Raw genomic sequence first — 21,895 nt, 5'->3', positions numbered from 1 at the left:
TTCAGGTTCTTTTGATAGGAATTTAGACTTGTTCTGACTCAAGGGCTTTTTCAGCTGTCACAATTATCGATTCTATCTTATAACTAAACTGACCTAATAGATATATGTGGTCACCATCTGTATGTTACATTTGACTAGCCCATAACCTAAGGAAGCTCCTTCTCGGCAGCTGAGGGCAGAGGGTGCTTGGGTGTGTCAATCTAGAGCTTCTGCCTTGTTGAGCGAACTGAGAAGGTAAGAATGTTCTTGTTGACTCCTCATGGTCTTTTCAAGTTTCAGTAGACTTTTCTTAGATGAATGTCTATTTGCTATGCACCTTTGAGTATTTCAGAGAATCTACATGTTGTCCTTAAAATAACTTTCACCAATTTTGCTGGGAAGTTGGCCTGCATAGTTCCTTATTTGTTGTGCCAGAAGCTACAGGTTTTCAGTACTCTTGGGCAGGTGAAACTGCTGAGTCTTTTGGTGACTAATTTTCTACAATTTAAAAAATTATTGTTTTAAAAATTGAGATCACAAGGAGTCAGAGACAATTTTCTTTGAGTCAAGGTTGCAAATTTGGACTCCACACTGCTCTTTTGACTTACAAAAACAGCAATTCAGAAATAAAGAATTCTGCAATCCGTCCAAATTGGATATGAAATGCACTCACTGGCTAGATTTGATAAGCAAAATTTACCTTATAAACCCTGGTCTTCTTCCTGATAGCTAAAATCTTACATTAAAAGTTCCCCTTACTTATGCAGATGCCTTGTAAGAACCCCCTAAGGATTCTTTAAACTGGTTTGTACTAAACCCTACATAATTTTTCCCCAAACATACATACATACATACTGATTGTTTAAAATATAAATTAGGCACAGTAAGAGAGTAACAATAACAACAAATCACTATATTACTACTCTTATACTTTGTAATCACTTCCAAGTAATATAAGAACTACCTGACCACCAGAATGGCAATACTGCAGCAGTGTCATGAGCTACCTGTTGATTAAATGACTGAGTAGTGGGTAGTAAAAAAGGGGTAAATCAGGAGCTGATGTGTGACATAGCAGGGTGAGCCATCACTATGAGATGCCTGTATCACATATTGGAGTGCCAATAGGAACCCTGATTCAACTACCTGTTAACACACCTGAGAAGGCAGTGGAAGTTGGTTCAGGTACTTGAGACTGTCACTCTCACAGCAGATTCTAATGGAGCTCCTGGCTCTTAGCTTTGGCCTGGTTCAGGCTCATCTAATGTGGGTATTTAATGAATGAAACAGAAGAGTGAAGATCTTTCTCTGTTATTCTTCTATTCTAGTAAACAAATAAAAAGAATCTTAAAAAAGAAAAAAAAAAAAAAAAAAGAAAAAAGGGATTATTTATGCCCTAAGTGGGACAGACTAAGACAAAACAAAATTTCATCCAATTACTCAGGATGTAATTTAAAATTTATAATTGCTTATTTCTGAAATTTTTATTTAATATGCTTGAATCATAGCTGTTCAGCTGAGGAACTGAAACTATGAGAAATAAGGCCATGGAAAAGTGAAACTGTTGGTACAGCATAAATACTTTTCTGTTTGCTTATTCTCCACAAATTTTATATCCTACAATATGTCTGGCCTTCATTGAAATTCAAAGCAGGAATAAGTTTTCAATGAAGGTATAATTACTAAAGAAGAGTCTCGGGCCCACTTTTGGATATTCTCCAGTGAAGTGGATGTCACCATCCAATATAGTTGTAAGCCAATATATAACAAACATCTTTCAGAAAACTCGGGGTTAGGAACAGAGAGGAATATTTTAAATATTCAAATAAATATGAATAAATAAAAATATGCGAACATTTTTAAGATGAAACAGAACATTTCAAAGAGTTGTTTGAACTTTCTGCTATTACTTTGGGCACTGTCCCAGATTCTTCAGGGCATGTACAATATTTACTTATCTCAGCAGGTAGAAGAACACAGGTGGAAACACTGGGGAAGCCCTGCCTTCAACAATCACATTATTATGATAAATACAGATTTCCCCTTCATATTTATATCAAAAACTCCTTTCATAGAGAATCATGGCTATTATTCTGCATATTCCCAATAAGTTTATTAAAGCCTGTTACTAACAGTAGGAATTACATACATGATATTTTAAGGCAATCACTGGAAATAAAGCTGATGACACTGAAAGCCAGAGAAGTAGAAGCAGAGGACCGTTACAGATTTGCTTGTAAATCAGCTAGCAGAACAGAAGTCACATTGACCTCTTACCAGTTGTGATCCAACTGGTTTCATTTAATACCTGAATCAGATTGAGTAATCATCCTACGACAAGTTACTGACAAGTTATTAACTCTAGTTTAAAAAAAAATTGCCTTTGGGGCTGGTGTTGTGGTGTAGGAGGTAAGGCATTCCACATGGTAGCCACTTTGTGTCCAGGCTGCCTCAAGCTCCTGGTTTTGGCCTGACCCAATCCTGGCCAGTTAGGCCATCCTTTTTGCTTGTTTTTTGAGATTTGATTTATTTTAACGGCACATATAGAGACAAAGAGTGAGAGAAAGTTCTTCCACATGCTGGTTCACTCCCCAAATGGCCACAATGGCTAGAGCTGGCTCAGGAATCAGGAGTTTCTTTGACGTCTCCCAAGGAAATAGGTCATCCTCTGCTGCTGAAAGCTGGATTAGAACTGGAGCAGCCAGGACTTGAACAGGTGCTAATATGGAATACAGGCACTGCATCTGGTGGTCTCTTTCACTCTCTGTGCCTCCCTTTCTCCATAACTCTTTCAAATAAATAAATAGATCCAGAAAAAAAATAAATAAAATCGCTCTTAATAAGTCATTTTCCTTGCAGGGAAAGCAAAAACTAAGATATATTCCAATATGTTAGTTTTTATCCATTTTAAAAAATCATACCTAACTTCAACTTTTGCCTGTAGTTTGTTTTTTAATCACGACTTATGCCAAAAAATGTAAAATGATCACAAGCTTTTTGTTACTATTAGTTCAACAGACAGGAAACAGTGCTTTCTTAACTTGTAAACAGAAGACAGTGATAGAATAAAACCTTAAAAACAAACTAACCTTGGGGTTCATTGACCAACACCAAACATTTTAAGATGCCAGGGAGGAGTAATTCAACCTCACAAATATCTACGTTGGTTTCCTTGAAGAGCTGGAGGATGAAGGCCAGAAGGGATGCTAAGCGAGGGGGAGGTGAGGACCCTTTAAACTCAAAATACGATTTCCTAAAAATAAGCAAAATTCTGGTTTTTATTTTTGCTTAAAGCTTTAGTAGAGCAGACCCAAATGTAACATACTTGAAATATATTGGCAAAATATACATGTCCCACTTCCCACTGCAGTGAAAATTTTTAGAAGCATTTATGTTTTACTGTGCTATCTTGAAATCTAAGATTTCAGGAACAGTAACTACACCTATTGGTGTGTTATAAGGGCCCAAAGTTTAATACAGACACAAACTAAATTTAAAACAAACTTAATGGGAAGTTAATTGTTAATGTTTTCTCATTTCTAATATAAATCTGATCTCCTGTATCAGCTCCTCATTGCTGTAACATTTTTCTCGAATGTCAAATTTGCATAAAGAAATCTCTTTTCCAATTTACTTATTTAAGGATTAAGGAGAAGCCTTATTTTCCCAAATGATTAAGAGGACTGTCCTGGGAATTAACTTCCCATTCAAGCTTTGCCTCTTTCTTTCCTCCTGTAAGTGAAAGAATCAGGCTTTAATGTCATCTGCCAATGTAAGACAACTTTTAGCACTGGAACTCAAGAAAGATGATAAAGGTAATAAAGAAATTATCTGACTCATCATTATATCTCTGCCTCTTAGAGCAGGACGTGGCTCAGGACAGGCAGAGATTTAGTATATATTCATTAAGTGAATAAATGCAAGCAGGTATTGCTCTGGTTATAAAGTATAGAGAATATAAAAAATTGCTATATGTGGTTAAATCAATTAGAAGTCTGTATACATTTCAAAGGAATATTAACATGGTATTGGCAAATTTGAACAACAGAACAGAGTGTGAGTGGAGCCAGGTTCGGTAGAGACAAAAGCAGTACATAATACGGAATACCAAGGTGAGGTTGCCTGTGCCAGATGTGACTGCAGAGCCCAACCAGCACACATGAGAACCAGGAAGGGAATGGGCAGAGCCGGCAGGGGAACAAGGGGTGGTTCCCTTGAGGAACAGCTACTCCCACTGGAGAGCGTGGGCTGGGATGGGGGTAGAACTGACTAGGCAGGGCTACGGCACCTGTGCCCCTCATGTAGACCAGATCAGTGAAGAACCAGGCTGGGCTGATTATTCCTCCTGGTGCAAACAAAATTAGAGTGGGTGAGGGTTGTTTGGGCTTAGCCACAGCATCAGCTGGCAGAAGCTGGCACTGGGGGCTAGTTCTGTCAAGTTAAACCACAAAACCACCTGGAGAGTGCATAATCCGGGAGTGGGAGAGGCCTGGGAGGGAAATAGTGGGCTCCTCTCAGGTTACCACCCCCCATGAGAGGGCACGAAAACTAGGAAAAGGGCTGGGGTGGCTAGACAGAGAGACACCCAACAACATCCGTGAAGGCTGGATAGTTCAGCTGGTTAGATCGGACATGGTTCTCACACCCGTTGACATGTATGTGAGCAGAAGGGGTGTGGGACAGACTGGACTAGTCTGCCACACATACGGGCAAACCAGGGTTGGGGGCGGGCCTGGTGGGGGTTATTGTGGGTCGCTCCGGCTGGGCTTCAGCCCACACTGGCTTAAGCGAGGGCCGAGTATGTGCTGGCCAGAACCAGGCTGGACTGCAAACACGCATTGATTCCAGTGGAAGTCGAGGCTGAAAACAGAACCGACCCAGCGATCACAACCACCAGCTGATCAGGGCGATGGACTGTGCCGGGCCCAGTTCTTGCCAGTGCATACAAGAATCTGGTCTGGGAATACCTCACAGAAAGTTTCTTTGGAGATCCCCCCAATCGAGCTTTCAGACTCAGAACGCTAACCATCAAATGACAGAGGACAGAACAAGTCAACCATCTCAGCTATATGTTGGCAATGAAAATGCTGGGGAAATGGAGACTCTGATGGACTGTGTCAATCAGTGGATTCTCCAACGACTGCATTGTGCTTGGAGTGGTGAGAGTGGCAGCAATTCAGATCTGTTGAAATATCAAAACCACTCTGCCAGCTCTACCTTCAGACCAGAGATGGGCTCCCCAAGAAACTGATGAACTTATCTGGACAATAAGATGCTGGACTTTATGCCTGGTAGATGCTTCAATGAAAGAATCTCAACTGAATTTGAACAGTGGTAATGCTCAGGGTGGAGGAATCCACCATAGGTGGGGGGTTGTGGGGCTGGGGGTTTTGGGGAGGGGTGGGGGAATCCCAGTGCCTATAAAACCGTGTCACATAATGCAATGTAATCAATATAAAAAATTAAAAAAAAATGGTAATTAAGCATATACTCTTCAGGGTCAGAAATTATGGACTAGTATTCATTTCTATTCCCTACAGTAACTAACCATTATTACATATTAGAAGATTCAGTTATTCTACGAGGGCAAGGTTTTTTACATTATTTATCACCGAACTGGCAACACATTGTGTGCCACATACAAGTCTAGGAACATTAAAGTTAAGTAAGATACAGTTTCTGAAAGCATGGGGCTCGCCATCCAGTAGATGTTCCACATAAAAGAAAACAAAACAAGCCCTAACATGAAGGTATTGGGGGGATTAAAAGTGGAAAAGCATGGCATGGAGGAGCCACAGGATGCAACCTGCATCCTTCCTATTTAACAAAACATAATCTGTTGTATGTTGGAGTCTCCAATTAGAAACCATGAAAAAAAAAGTCTTCACCGAAAGGGAAAGTAAACAAATGCAACCAGTTCCTGAAAGAATGGGTTAAAATGGTTGTATGGATTTAACTTCGCTTTAGCACTCGATATTCATCTTACACTAGAGTTACTTATGTAATGTCTCAGACATTGGTAAGTTACTATAATCTTGTTGGAAATTCAGATACAAGTAAGACGAAACTGTAACTCTTCAGTTTGGGTTATACAGGGCATAGGATTTCAGAAAAGGTAAAGAAACGTCCTGGAACCCTGAGATACCAGATGTGAGTTCTATAAAGCATAGGTAAGATTTAGGCTATAGGGATGGCATTTTAATTAACAAAATGGTATCACAAGACTGTGATGTAGAGAACTGTAATGCATTCTTCATGGGCAGTAACTAAATCTCATTAGGCTTTTCATATACTACCATTAATAATACATTTTCGAGAAGTTAAGTGACAAATCCTGGCGAGCTAAGGAGTGCACAATTTGTTCCACCTGCAAGAAGCAGTCAATAAAGGTGTGGAACAATATTTTACAGAAACCAATCTCAGGGAACTGATAAAAGCTGGACTGCTTAGAAGACAACTGTCCAGGTGTATTGTGACAAAGGAGTAGAAATGTGAAACGAAGAGAGAATGAAGAAGATATTGTTTCCAAACCCAAGTAAACACAACTAGTGCAGAAAGGTCAGAATGAAGACAGATTTATCAGATCATTAAAAACATAGAACACTAACAGTAACACTAGCTAAAAATAATACACATTGCCATAGCATCTTCATATTTAAAAAATAATTCCACATAAACCCAAATACTGAATGAAGACAAAGATCATTTCTATTATTGAATATTTCATTGCTACCGTGAAGGAGAAGGAATCTAGTGGAAGAGCTAAGGGTTTCATTTATTCATTTGCCTAATAACAAAACAGTTGTTAAAAAAAACAGAAGAGACTAACAAAAGAGAACTTAATATTGCTTCTTTTCATCTTAGCACTCAATTTTTCACTTACTTAATTGGATTTTGAACAGAACTAAATACAATTACTATTTAGCTGATGAAAACAAAAAATATATCTTTAGGACATAAAAAAATAATAGCTAAAGAGAAAAAAGAGCAATGTAAAGAGCAGTTTGCCATGAGCGACTGTCATTTTAATAAATTCTCAGACAGGGAAAATGTTTCTAGACTAACAGCATTCTAAGGACTGCCAAAAATTTTTTGAGATGTTCCCTCGTTGCTCTTAAGCAGAAATCAATACTTTGTACAAATCACCTATTTTTAATATTTTGATCTACCTTATGACTTGTACAATGCATTTCTTTAGCGATGGTGTTGTTGGTGGAGCAATGACTGAGTTTCTTAGTGCCAACAAAACAGGATGCTGTCCAAGGCCAGAAACATATGGTGAGGCTGGAAGAAATCGCCCAATATACTTCTCAATAACATTCCCCAGCAGTTGATTCAAATAGGCATTTGGATTTTGAGATTGACAACACACGATACACATGCCCTATAAGGGGGAAAAAAAAAAAAAGAAAGAAGAAGAAATACTGAGGTAAAGTTTCAAAAACAATGCATAAGAACATACAGAATCTGTGACTTAGTGCAATCAGAAAAAACATCTATTATAAGGAGATAATGTATATATGAGCTCCAGGGCTCCCATGCTATGGTATATAACCAAGCATACACAGCTTTGACAGCCTGACAAAGAAAGCATGTGAGAGGTTCAGGAAGTTAGGGAGATACTTTATTCTTCACATCCTCTGAAAATTTGATCACCAAAACCTGATGATTAAACTTTGGGTGTGTGTTCAAAGATTTACCAAGTAAATTTTCAGGTCAATCTTTTTTAATGCAAAATACTGATATTTTTCTAAGAGTGTAACATTTACGTAAAAAAAAAAAAAAAAACCCCAAAACTCCATGTCAAGAAATGTGGTAATTAAAAAAATTAACTGAGTAATATGAATGTCATTAAGACTCAGGATAACAAAAATTCATTAGTTTCCTTTGTCAGACACTGTGCCAACTGTTCTATACTCATTTTTTTTTTTATTTTTACAGAAAACTCCATTTGTGTACCTGTACAGCTATGAAAAAGAAAGTGTAGATGTTTGGAGTTCAATCAATGTACACAGACCCCATAATGTTCTGTTGTGTGTCTATCAACTTAATCTGTTTTATTTGCATGGTAGTTAACAAAATACTTTAATATGGATTACATTTCAGCATATAATACTTACAAATGATCAAACCAATACCCTGGGAAAAAGACACCTGTTTCTGCCAGTATTACTAAATATCATATGTTACTTCATGTATCAACATAGAAACAAATTGCTATAATAAAAATTCATTTCTAGGCTGGCAGAAACAGATATGGATGAAATTTTGAAATTTCAAACTGAAAAACAGCACAGAGCTGTTAAAACCCTAGCAAAGCAAAGCAAAGCAAAGCAAAGCAAAGCAAAGCAAAGCAAAACAAAGCAAAGGAACACTGTTAGCAAATTGTTTGTTTACTTATTTGAAGATTGACTGGGTGTAGTGGCAGAGAGAGGGAAGGAAAGACTTAAACAGAGACAGATACAGAAAGAGACAGAAATTTTTGATCCACTGGTTCACTCTCTTACTGCCTGCAACAGTCAGGGTTAGGCCAAGTGGAAACCAGAAGCCAGGAAGTGTATTCTGTATCCCAAGTGGGTGGTAGAGACCCAATTACACCGGCTAATATTAGGGCCTTCCTGAACACATCAGCAAGAAGTTGCTCTGGAACTAGCACAATGATATGGGATATACAGCACTCCAAGTGCCAAATTAACCTGCAATGCCCACTCATATAAGGCTTTTTTTCTTAAGGACACGTATATTCAATCAGAAGATGAAGTAGTAACTGGAAATTTTTCAAAAATTCTTAAAAGGAGAGTTGGGTACATTGAAGACAGAATTTCAAGTCAGCTCTAATGGATAATCCATCAAAATTCTTAGTTTACCAGTTGTGAAGTTTCTAAGAATTCCTATTATCTGGATTGCTTGGGTTTAAGAGGACTTACATGAACAAAGACTCATACTTAAAAAAAAAAAGACACATACTTGCCAGTTGCTTACAACTCTCCTCTATCTACCTGCCCTCCGGAGAGTGGTGATCCCACTGTGCTGTGGCTGCCCCTGTTCTCTACCTTCTCAGTAGGCACAGCAAACATTTATCCAACCACCTTGCTCCAGATCTCAGCCGTCCTCCCCTTAATCAGAGGCCCACATGGCTATGCATCCCTCTCAACTACGCAATCAATATTAAAAACTTCAAATAAAATTTTAAAAATAAGTGCAGAAGAGTCAATTTAAAACTTCTCAGAAAGCATAAAATTTTCTATGAAAGAATTCATGTAGACATTGCTTGTCATCTAATCAAAATCCATCTCTCCCTTCTTCCTCAGTTTCTGGATCGCATATTAAGAAGCACCTATATTCAATATTAAACAGCAACGAGTCATAAAGCACACCTCCAGACCTATCCTTTCTTTGAGGAAATCAATAATTCCAAATGCTTATTGGACATTGTTACTTAGAAAGTCTATAATACCCTACATCAATGCTGTTAGAAAACCAATTCTTGGGCCCGGTGGCGTGGCCTAGCAGCTAAAGTCCTCGCCTTGAACACCCCGGGAACGCCGGATCTGATCCCGGCAGCTCCACTTCCCATCCAGCTCCCTGCTTGTGGCCTGGGAAAGTGGTCGAGGACGGCCCAAAGCTTTGGGACCCTGCATCTGCCTGGGGGACCCAGAAGAGGTTCCTGGTTCCCAGCTTCGGATCTGTGTAGCACCGGCCGTTGCGGCTCACTTGGGGAGTGAAACATCGGATGGAAGATCTTCCCCTCTGTCTCTCCTCTCCATATTTATGACTTTGTAATAAAATAAAAAATGAATCTTTAAAAAAAAAGAAAGCCAATTCTTCCTTCATCCCTTCATCTCCAGAAGTTTCCATTTCAGTTAACAGCAGTTAACAGCACTACTGTTAACTACTGACATAAGCAGTCACTCTAGAATCTAGGCTATATTTCATTTCATTCTGCCCCTCCATAATACTCACTTTGTAAGGACTTTAAAGCAGAGATCATACATGTTTTTGCAATCCGCTAGTCCTTCCTGTTGCTTTAGTTCAAAACCTTCAGATAATATTTGGGTTATTACAATGAAGTCACTGTTCTAAGTCTTCAATCCAACCTTCATGTCAAATGACTTAGATATTACCACCAGAATCATCTTTCTAAAGTGTAAACATGATTATCTGATTCCAAGTTCCCTGCCCAAAGTGCGTAAATTTTTGTGTAAAAGATGGCTTATGAACACCCTCTGGTATGGGGCTCCTCTCACATAAATTTCTAGTCACATGAGAATCATTTGCTTTTTCTCAGTATATTGTGTTTTCTTAAAGTTCATACCTTTGTCCATGTTGCTCTTTCCATGTCCTTAATCATTCTGCTGTCTCATGTACTCACCCCTAGTCTAGTCAGTAGACAGCAAAGGTCTCTAAAGCAAACACTAAGCACATTTTCAAAAACAAGTACACGATTCTGCCTCCTCTCTCTCCTAAAAGGAGAGGAAATTGCTTTTTTCGTACTTTGCTTTCTGAGACAAACAATAAAAAAGTTTAAAACCTTTCCAGTGGATGTGCTACATGTACATTACAGATCACAGTTTTCGAATCTGGTTTCAATAAGTTGTCTTATGGGGAAGTTTCAGTTTTTGCTTTTAAAACTTTCAAGCAATTATAATTACTATACCTGTAGAAACAAAGGAAGACTCTTCTGAATTGCAGTCAACATAGGGGCAGGAACCTCCTTCTCTTGCTGCAACACTGCATGTGGCAGCAGTAAACAATCTATGATCCGATACAGTAATTTTTGCGCTTTAGAAGTAGCAAAGATTTGTGCCCATGATTTAACAAGAATCCCTAACAATGAAGAGAAATAACAATAGTTATAATTACCTTCTAACCATAACATATTATTGTTATCATATAAAACAACTGATATTTAAAGCACACAGGACTAAGTAAAAACAGTAGAAAGAAAATATACGAGGTGTCAAAAGACATTTTGAGACAAGCATTCCGCTAAGCAAGGAAATTTCTCTTGACGTTCTGGGTCAAGATAAATATCAACTTTCTGAATAAATGGCACTTACTATGTATATACTCACAAACAATGTGATATATTTACATGTCATTACATACTGAATTATCAAATTAAATAATTTCCCTTTTTGGGAAACTGGCTACCACAAAGTTCTGCTTTGGCCACCAGAAAGTTCAGATGCAAATTTACATCCCAACTTAAAAAACAGTGCAGGATTACAGATTTGATAATAGTAAAGAATAACAAATGGGTACAATTGGTTAACAAAATAATTAAGAGCATATACAATTCCTATTAGAATGTATTAATGTTTTTAAGATGTCTTTGAAAACTGGATTTTGGAAAATATTTAGTACTTGTCTAACTAGCACGGTGGTGTGTCTATTGCATAAAATTTTATTTTATTGCCTATCTTAGCAAATGATGATAAAAATTCAGTCACTGTCATTAAGCAAGACGTTTACAACTTAATCTCTAAAGGAAAATAAACACATACTTAGAAGAAATCAATATATTTAAAAAAACAGTAATCACTTCTAAAAACAACAAGGCAAGATTTGCTGTAAAAAGCAATTCAACAATCATACAGAATTTCAATGTTCACAAAGCAATATTTTAAATGAAGCTAGCTTGCTCCTTGTGTCTTTCAGGAGGTAGAAAACTTAAGTATGCTATCAATATACAAAGACATCACATTCTAGCTAACATGAATATATCTGTAAAAAGAACTGCCATCACCACCAACATCTGAAAAGATTCATAACACTCAGGAGGCTTATTCACAAAGAGCATGAACCTTCTAACCCTAAGTTACCATCTACTTTCGCACAAATAGTCCACCTTCTGCAGTGTTTAAAATCCTGTATTAAAGATTTTACGTCTGATGAGTTTATAAAGGACAGATGTAACACATTTGTTTTACTGTTGTATGAAATTCCTTTTTTGAAGCTTTAGCAAAGAATATTGGTCTATGCATCTGTAGCACTAAAACTACAACAAGGGAAGATGAAGACAAAGTATTTTGAAAAGATTCCTTCATTTATTTCAAAGGCATAGCATCAGGGACAAGCAGAGAGGGAAGGAGGTAGAGAGGCAGGGAGGTAAGGAGAGGAAGGGAGAGATAAAAGTGGAGGAGAGAGAAACAAAGGGAGAGATGAGGGGGCAGGGAGTGCTGGTTCACTCCACAAATGGCTGTGTGAGAGCCAGACCTGAAGCCAGAAGCTAGCAACTCCATCAGGGTTTGAACAGGCATGTCAGAGGTCCAAGCACTTGAGCCATTCTCTGCTTCCTTGAAGGTGTACTAGAAAGAAGGCAATCAGAAGCAGAGCAGCGAGGACTTGAACCAGCATTGTTGACATGGGATACCAGAACTGCAAGTGACAGCTTATGTAACTGTGTCACCTGTATGCCCCGAGAAATGAATTTTTTAAGTCAAAAACCATGGGAAAATATGAAAATATACAGTTACTATATAAAAATAAAAAGCCCCATCCTCTGCCTGTGTACAATACATTCTTTTTTACTGATAAAAATGAAATACATAAAAATAATAATATAAAAATAATCCTCCAAAGAAAACCACTGTAAAAGTTCTTACGGATTTATTTACAGCATATATTATTCTACATATAAAGAAATGGGATGGGGGAGGATGGGGGGGAGAATCCCAGATTCTATGTAATTACAACACAATGTAATTAATGAATAAATTTAATAAAAAAAAATAAATGGGATAACTACAGTACACATTTAACATTTTATTTCTTTCTGAAGATGTATTTGTTGACTTAAAAAGCAGAATTACAGAGAGAGGGAGAGACAGATCTCCCATCCATTGATTCACCCTTCAAATGGCTGTAATAGCTGGAGCTAGACCAATATGAAGCCAGAAGCCATAAAATTCTCCCAAGTCTCTCAGGCTGGTACAGGGGCCCAAACACTTGGGACAACCTTCACTTCTTTCCCAGGTGCCTTAGTAGAAAGTTGGAGAAGAAGCAGAGAGGCTAAATTACAGTGCCCATATGGAACACTGGTGCCACAGGCAGATCTTTACCCACTACTCTGCTTAAACTTGTATTTTCTTATTTTGTTCATGTTTCCACATTAGAAAATATATATTAGTACAGAGTTTATAAAATTACCGCATGCCTGAAACATATATATTTAACACATATTAATCTTACATTGGAGATCTTCAACCTATAGATTCCCAAGTCCCAACTCAGTGCTTGACAAATGTTCAACAAAATTATTTTCACAAGATGAGAAAGAAAAATTCAAAAGATATGACTACTTCTTTGAGTAATCTTACTCAGGACCTTCAGATTATGAGACTGACATGCTGCCTACTGCGTTAAGGAGGCAACTTTTGAGTAATCTTAAAGCTTAGCAGGAGCATGTCAAAGATGAATTACTATCATAAATTGTAATGTAAAAAATGACATGAGAAGGACAAAGTACAATTATGAAGATCAAATATACTTAGGATTGTGGGAAAAGTATGACAATTGGGTGGTATGATAATTGAAATTGTAGAATTTCAATTATAAAGACAAAAAGGGAAGAATGAAGACACAAGAATGATCAAAAGAAGCACATAAAAGCAGACATTATGAATGAGAAAAACAAAAATACAAAAGGGAATTATCACCATTACTGATGAAATCAACCTTGTTTTTCAGAAAGTGCTGGCTATAATTAAATTTGTAAGATGCATTCTTCAATTTTATCAACACCTTGCACCTTCCATTAGCAGTTCTGCAATCTTGAAAATATAAGCAAAGGTATTCCCCGTTGGGAATTGGCTACAGAGATATAACACAAAGCTTCAGTGGATGAGGTGAATGTTTTGATACAGTGGGTAAGATGCTGACAGGGAAGATCGCATCTCAAAGCGAAGAACTGGTCTAGAGACCCAGTTCTGCTTCTACTCTAACTTCTTGCAAATGCATACCTTTGGTGGAAGCAAGTGAAGCTCAGTGCCCAGGTCGCCAGCTCCTACATGGAAGACGCAGAGTGACTTCCAGGCTCTCAGCATTACGCTGGCCAAACCCCAGCTATCACAGGTATTTGGGAAGTAACCAGGAGATAGGTTTGTTTATCTACCTCTCCCTGTTTGTCTATTTCTCTGGCTTTCAAACAATTTTTTAGAAGGCTTCTGTGATTAATTCTCCATCAAGTAGTTAAGAAAGTCCAATCAACATTTCATAGAGTTCAAACTCTCAAAAGCTTACTTGCTCTTTGTCCATTTCACTATAAACATTTACATGAAGAAAACAGTAACTTGCCTGTTCCTACTTTCTAATAAATAGACGGGCAGCACTGTAGCAGTATATTTTATTTCCAGGCTTTGAGACCTAGATAAAGGGAAATACAGACCTTGCTGCCATTAAGCAGAACAAACAAGGCAGCAAAACAAAGATCCTCATTTATTGGTAAGTAGAATCTGGCCTTAGGTAAGGTCTATATGCCACCAATACAAATAAAATTTAAATAGCTCTTGGTAAGACAATCATGTATTACATTAAATGAAGGTTTATCCTGAATTCAACATTAGCATTGCAAAAGCTAAATCTAGAAGCAACAGAATATGTTATACAGAGTAATACATTATATGTATAATTTTATATTTTAAAATGCATATATATTTTAACATACTAAATGTACAATAAATTTTAGCATCATTCTCTAAAATTAAAATGTTGGAGTTGCTACTATTGTTTTCATTTACATTCTAAGTGATTCATATTTATATATTTTCACTTTCTCCTTTATATTTCACAACAAACAAAAGGTTTCAGACAGCCCATTTCAGATTTAATCATACATTCATAAGATTGAAGGGAACAGAGATACAAGAATATAAAGTCTGGCTACAGAGAAATTAAAAAAAAAATTAAAACTATATAAAAAACTACTAAGGAACTTCTTCTACTTTATCTCTTAATAGTTCATATTTTTGGTTAGTAACACACTTTCACTGAACAAAGATATTCAAATTACTGACTTCCTAAGATTCATGAACACCCCCTGTCAAGGAACAGGTACAGAAAAAGATTTCTGGTAGAAAAGAGAAAACACAGCACTGCTGAGAGAAGCAAGAATTAAAGCATAAATATTGCCACTGCTGTATTAAATCCTCTCCTGATCTCCACATAAAGAGCAGATCATGAAAATAGAAAGCTGTTCTGGTTTTCTGATGTTTTCAGTTATAACTAGGTATAGATGAGCATCAAAAAGGGACCATTTTAGTTGTTCATATCACATATTCATAATCTGATATACAACAGACTACTGATAACAACTGGTGTTGGTATATGTTTGCATTGACTGTAACTAATTTTACTGTTAATGTAAGGTCAACAAAAGTACTGAAAAGAAATAGATAAGACAGAGATATACTTGAAGGTCAACATGTATTATTTTAAGCAAATTCATGACATTTAGGATTAGTTTTAAGATTGTACACAAAGTAGTGATTTAGCCAGTCAGTATTATAGTTTCAATCTAAGAAAATGTTACTAGCAAAATGATTCCAGGAATACATACCCATCATTCCATAAGTCAAATGCAGTCCTGCAGTGGAAACTTTTTTACCCAGATAAGGTTTTATATACTTTAATACTTCACCAAGGTATTCTAAGGACTTTGTGACCATGGTAGACTTATCAGAAAGTGTCTGGAAATTCCCATAAGTTATACCAACAGCCTATAAGTAGAGGAAAATATTATTTAACTTTCCAACAGTTACAAAGTATACACTTTGAAAAATAAAGCTACCTTTCTTTCTGTACATTCACACAACTCATACATGTAAACTACTTTTAATTGTCCAATAAAGTTTCATAGCAATTAAAATACAAGTGACAAGAACTAATTTTTGCCTTATTTATAGTTAAGATTACTACATTTATATACCATATTATTTCTAGGTCAGCACCAAAAAAGTACCAAGGAAAAGGAACAAGAAATCGATACATAAAGAGCATGTAACTTAAATCACATCAAAACTTTCCAACAGATAGGCTCATCATCTTTTGATGTATGACTGGGATCAAAATCCCAAAATTCCTACAAGGAAGACCAACAAGTGACATAAGAGTCTTATAAGTAAAACTCCTATAAACTTCAGCTGTATGATACGAATTGATTTTTTTTCCTATAGAATTTTGAGTTATCAGATACCTGATACATTTTCTTAAACTATAAAAGGATGACACAGGCAGGGAAGAGAAGGTACAACAGAGAGGTTGTAGACAGAAATGTGTTAGGCGAACGTGATAACCACTACACTATGGAAACCCGCATGTAGACAGAAATGTGATATGAGGCACAAGAGACAAACAATACAGTCGTAAGAGGAGATAGGGAAATAAATGCAAGGGTATTGGTTAAAAATAGTAGAAGCAAGGTACACTAGGAAGGAAATGAGGACATAACAGGAAGCTGGATAATGGGGTTATCCACGAGCTAGAGGGACAAGTGTGGTATACAGTGAAAGAGTTTTCAAAGGTTCCTAGTGATGCCATAGTTCAGAGTTTAATAACAGATGCTAACAAAGGAGAAACAAAATGAAGATCACTGAAAAACTACAGGAGAGTCTGAAATCGGGACTTAAGGCATCTAGGATGGCACTAATGATAAAGATAAGGAATTGAAAGGAACTAAATGCATGACTCTGAGATGAGAACAGTCTCCAGATAAAGTTCATCAATCTTCTTTTAGCTATCTTTTGTTTTCTTTCCTTGGCCAGAAATTCAAATTTTTTTTGTTTTAATTTCCTTTTAAACACAGAAAACACTGAGAACTGGGTGAGCTTTTGGGTTATACTTGTTGGTATTTACCATATTTTAAAAATTCTATTAATTTAATAATTGATTTAAAAATAACATTACATGTTAATATAAACAATATGCTACTGAAAAATTGTTTTCTCCAACAAAAGAGGTATTTGCATTTCTTAACACTTTTACAAATCTCTTTAATATCTGGTTTATTAAAATAAAGTTAGATTCTCATATCTGAGTCTGCATATAATTTATTTGATGTTACAGATGAAGAAAGTCTAGAAACACAAACACTGTGGCTGGTAAGGAAAAAGCATTTTTATAGATGGAAATCCCTTTATGTTATTATACCAAAACTTGACATGTGGTATTTCTAGAAAGTTAGCTGCCATTAAATCATAGAAACTACCAAATCATGAACTGGAAATCATGTCAATGAACACTTCTTTCTCTGCTGCATGAAAAGTCAAAGGTCCATCTTGTATTTTGAATGAATCCTCTGACCTCCTGGATGCTTTCTTAAAAAGTTTGGACTAGTAATTTAGAAAATTATGGTTCAGTGAGTTATGCAGCTTCTCAATGTTGACAGTTTTTAAGATTCTGTATTGAGAGAGGGGTATTTGTTACTAACACTATCATCCTCATCAGACAAGATTTTAACTATCAAGAAGCTTTCAAACTCATGTTGGCAAATACAAATTTTACAAAATTCTAATTTTCTTGAAAGCCTGAATTACATTATTAGCAACAAATAATGTCACTTGTTTCCTTTGAAGTGATAGGTTTACTCCATTCATTGTTGAAAAAATGCCAAATACCAGTTGGAATAACCATATTTCAGCAGTTGTTCTTTCAAGATAAAAGCAGTTAGTTCAGCTTGGAATTCAAATAATCACACAAGTGCTTTTCATTTAGACAACCACAATGCAAAAATGCTTTAAGTGCACTTTGTATTGTCATTCACACAATACTCAAAGTGCAGACACTCAAGAGTCAAAATTTAATAAAATTAGTAATTTTATTGTTTCATTAACAATATTTTCATCAGTGGAACTCGCTTTTGTTTTTCTGTCAGTGCATGCAGTGTAAATTATAACAATTACTAGTGTGATCTTAGATCCCAGTGGTGATGTATGCTAAAATTTATGTATTATTTGCTAAAATGCCAAAATAGTTTTAATCTTGTAGAACTTCCTAACATGATATCAGAACTCCTAAGTCCACAAACTACATTTTTAATACCAGTGACCTGGACATGCTATTACTTCTCCATATTTAGGTTTAACCTCCCCAGACTAAGGTATGCATATAATATGGTTAAAGTTACATATATGTCACACTATCATTTCCTTGGAGAAAAAAATGAACATGATAGTAGGTCCAACTGTCATCCTTGTGGGAAAATTAGATCAGATAGACAGAGACCAATAAGGAAAGCTTAAAACAGACAAGAAAAAGTCAGCTTAGACTCCCATATACCTTATTAAGTAGGACAGAAAGATTAGTTACTCCTCCCTAAGGTATTGAAGATTTATCCGCACACCCCTCTTAAAGCTGTTCTGCTCCTCAATTGTTAATATTTGGCATGTTTGAGTTACAAGCCTGTTTGGACTAGCCTAAAATTCGCAAAGTTCAGTAGAAATCATGCTTGAATATAAGCTGCTAAATATAAAAATGAAAATAGACACAAGACAGCTGAATAGTACCCTACAACTATTTTAAGGTGTATAGCAGCCGGTTGTGTATACACTAAAACTGAAATGTCAATGAAGTAGTCACAGGATGTGGTAAAGAACTTGCATTTTCTAACATTGGTCACTCAATGCCTTATCAATTAACTTCATGATGTTGTAAATTGTTGTTGAATTTGTGTTGTGGCTTTTCATTGGATGGGATGATACTCTGCCAGCTCTACTTTTTCAGACCAGGGATGGTCTCCCAATGAAACTCTCGAATTTATCTGGACAATAAGATGCTGGACTTTCTACATGGTCCATGCCCACAGTGAAGGAATCATGACTGCATATAATCTGTACTACTGCAACAATATGGAGGAATTTAATATGGGGGGAGGGCTTTTTGGAGGGGTTGGGGGAAATCCCAGAACTTATGAAACTGTGTCATAAAATGAAATTAAAAAAAAAAAATCTCGCTGTGGGGCTGGTGTGGTGGCAAAGCTTGCTAAATCTACCCCCTTTGGAGCTGATATCCCATATGGATGGAAATTTGTTTCCTGGTAGTTGCAGTTCCCATCCAGCTTCCTGCTTATGGCCCGGGAAAGCAGTAGAAGATGGCCCAAGTCCTTGAGATCCTGCACCCACATGGGAGACCTGAAAAAAGCTCCTGGCTTCAGATCATCTCAGCTTGGGCTGTTACGGCCATTTGCATAGTAAATCAGCAGATGGAAAACCTTTCTGTCTCTCTCTCCAAAAATCAGGCTTTCAAATAAAATACATGTATCTACATATATATATTTTTTTAAAAAAACAGGTTTATTTATTTTTTTATTGGGAAGTTGGATTTACAGAGTGAAGGAGAGACAGAGAGAAAGATCTTTTATTCACTGTTTCACTCCTCAGGTGGCCGCAATAGCCAGAGCTGAACTGATTTGAAGCCAGGAGTCAGAAGTTTCTTTTGGGTCTCCCATGTGGGTGCAGGGTCCCAAGGCTTTAGGTTTTCCTCGACTGCTTTCCCAAGGATGGTCCCCGGCTAGTACTTGCAGACATAGAATTTGTGACGTTTCATTCATTCTCTGATGCAAATGATACTGCCTATGACAACAATAGAGGTCTACTCTCAATATCTGCTCCTGCTCAAAATCTGGAATTCTACAGTGTGAAGCAAAGGAGGTGTTATGTGAACAGTTTCCAATTAAAACCACAGACTCTGAGTTGATAACGGATTTCCCAAATAGATTGTAGTTCACATGTCCTGTCCCAACACCTTGCTGTAACTTCTCTGAGATAAGACCTGTGTACACTGAGCCCGATTTCCACAACTTCATGTCATGTCCTTTCCCACTTCAGTAATCAGTTTTTGTGCTCTTTTTCTGTCAGAATGTTTTAGCACAGTTGCATGGCAAGAATCTTGTGATCCCTAGTGAATCACTGGATCTGGGATGATCTCGGGCACGTTCCACATGGCAAACCCAAGAACTATAAAACTGAACTCCTTGCTTACTTCTGTGTCCTACATCATAGTGTTTCTATTTTTCCTTAAGGAAACATTTAACTTGCAGTGACTTGCATGTCCACCCAGAAATCCCGTTCATTTAATCTTTGATCCCTTAATAACTTCCTAGCATATATACTGCATCTTTATTATTTTGAACATTCTTCTTGTTTTTTTGGAGATGAGCAAAAGTTCTCCCTTTTTCAAATCCCAAAGAAGTCCTAGAACAATGACAGAGTTTAGCAAAAACTATCATTTTTTGAATGACAAAATAATAGGCTTAAAACTTAAGAGTGGTGGATTAAATTAAGCAAGCCTTTGTAAACTATCAGTGGAGCACTTAACTTTGACTCTTTCTAACCCAGACTGCTTTGTACCATTCTACAGGAATTTAAGTAGTTTAGGTTAAGATCAAATAATTATTTTAAAAGGGCTTAACATTAATGTACATATTACATAGGTAAAAAGGAAAAAAAAATTTTTAAATTTGTGAAAAATGGAATTTGAAGATAAACATTTACTTTGGTAGAAAAACATGAAATCCATGCACAGTTTGGAATTCAATGAATTTTTTTTAAAGATTTATTTATTTTTATTGGAAAGGCAGATATACAAGAGGAGGAGAGAAAGAGGGGAGGATCTTCCCTCTGATGGTTCACTCTCCAAGTGGCCATAATGGCTGGAGCTGAGACAATCCGAAGCCAGGAGCCAGGAGCTCTTCTGGGTCTCCCACATGGGTACAGGGTCCCAAGGCTTTGGGCTGTCTTCCACTGCTTTCCCAGGCCACAAGCAGGGAGCTGGATGGGAAGCAGGACTACCGGGATTAGAACTGGTGCCCATATGGGATCCTGGCGTGTGAAAGGCAAGGACTTTAACCACTATGCTATTGCGCCAGGCCCAGATTTCAATGAATTTTTTGTAGACTCTCTTCTTACTAATCCTAAGTACTTTTTAGGGCTTCTATCATGAATTAACACTCAATTATACTATAACATAACCAAAATTAATGAATTAATACTTTTACAAATTTTTATTTTTTTAATCACTATAAAACGAGTGAATTAATATTTATCAAGTTTTTTTTTACTAGTTTCATTGCAGTTAATACCAATCTGTGGAAAAGTAAATACACTTCTGCTATTAATATCGTTAAAAGACAAATCTAAATAAATTAATGACTTTAGGCTTGTAAAACAATATCACATAAGATACATTACTGTAAAATTAATTTAAAATGGAATTTTGAAAGGAAATATTTATTATGAAGACAAAACAAAACAAACAGACTGGTTCTTAATGCCCTAATCATACAATCATAAAAGTAGCTGGTGCTTATGCTTATGTTAATAGATGATAAACAGAAAGCTAAATTATGGACCCTATCTAAGAAAATCTACTGCTCAAATATATGCAGAAAGTTGCTATTCAGCAATAGAATTTTCCTCCGATTTTGGTCAGCCCTGGAATAAAGTTTTTATGTAATATCCTTCACTTTTAACATTTTCATTGAATGTAATCTGAGAGTGATTCTCCTTACAGATTCATATTTTTCTTCCTTCTGAATTGCATCATAGCAGGTAGTCAGTAATATGGTTCAATTCAAATATTTTATACAAAATATTTAAAGAACACATGAAGCATTCCTGAAAAATAACTGCAATTATTGTGAATGACTAAATAAATAAATTAAAAATACCTCAAGGAATTGAGCAAGTGCATTTTTAGGATCTTCAGGAGAAGGCAAATGTTCAATTTGAGCCTTTGAGAAAACACTCTTTACCTCTGAGAGCTTAAATAGTAACCTTGTCAGTTCAGCCAACTGCTCCAAGTATTCTTTTTCTGTTAAATTAAAATAGATAGTATTTGTGGTTATCATATGAAGCTTCACAATACAATTTTATCTGTATTATATAACAGCAATTCAAAAAGTTTGTGGAAAATAGATTTA

At 36.5% G+C, this 21,895-nt stretch overlaps 1 protein-coding gene across 1 annotated transcript in view; it reads right to left on the bottom strand.

The window, feature by feature from the left end:
• MMS22L (MMS22 like, DNA repair protein) overlaps positions 1–21,895 on the bottom strand; it is a 117,321-nt gene that overhangs the window by 5,597 nt on the left and 89,829 nt on the right. The window contains exons 18-22 of the mRNA XM_004580365.4: positions 21,644–21,786; positions 15,539–15,698; positions 10,637–10,806; positions 7,149–7,363; positions 3,069–3,232 (exon numbers count right to left, since the gene is read on the bottom strand). Of these exons, the coding sequence (XP_004580422.2) occupies positions 3,069–3,232; positions 7,149–7,363; positions 10,637–10,806; positions 15,539–15,698; positions 21,644–21,786 (852 nt within the window). The remainder of the gene's footprint in view (positions 1–3,068; positions 3,233–7,148; positions 7,364–10,636; positions 10,807–15,538; positions 15,699–21,643; positions 21,787–21,895) is intronic.

Source organism: Ochotona princeps, chromosome 1 (genome assembly GCF_030435755.1).
Source record: "Ochotona princeps isolate mOchPri1 chromosome 1, mOchPri1.hap1, whole genome shotgun sequence".
In the NCBI taxonomy this organism is placed as follows: Eukaryota; Metazoa; Chordata; class Mammalia; order Lagomorpha; family Ochotonidae; genus Ochotona; species Ochotona princeps.
Note: the sequence above shows the minus strand (reverse complement) of the source record. Positions and strands in the feature narration are given on the sequence as shown.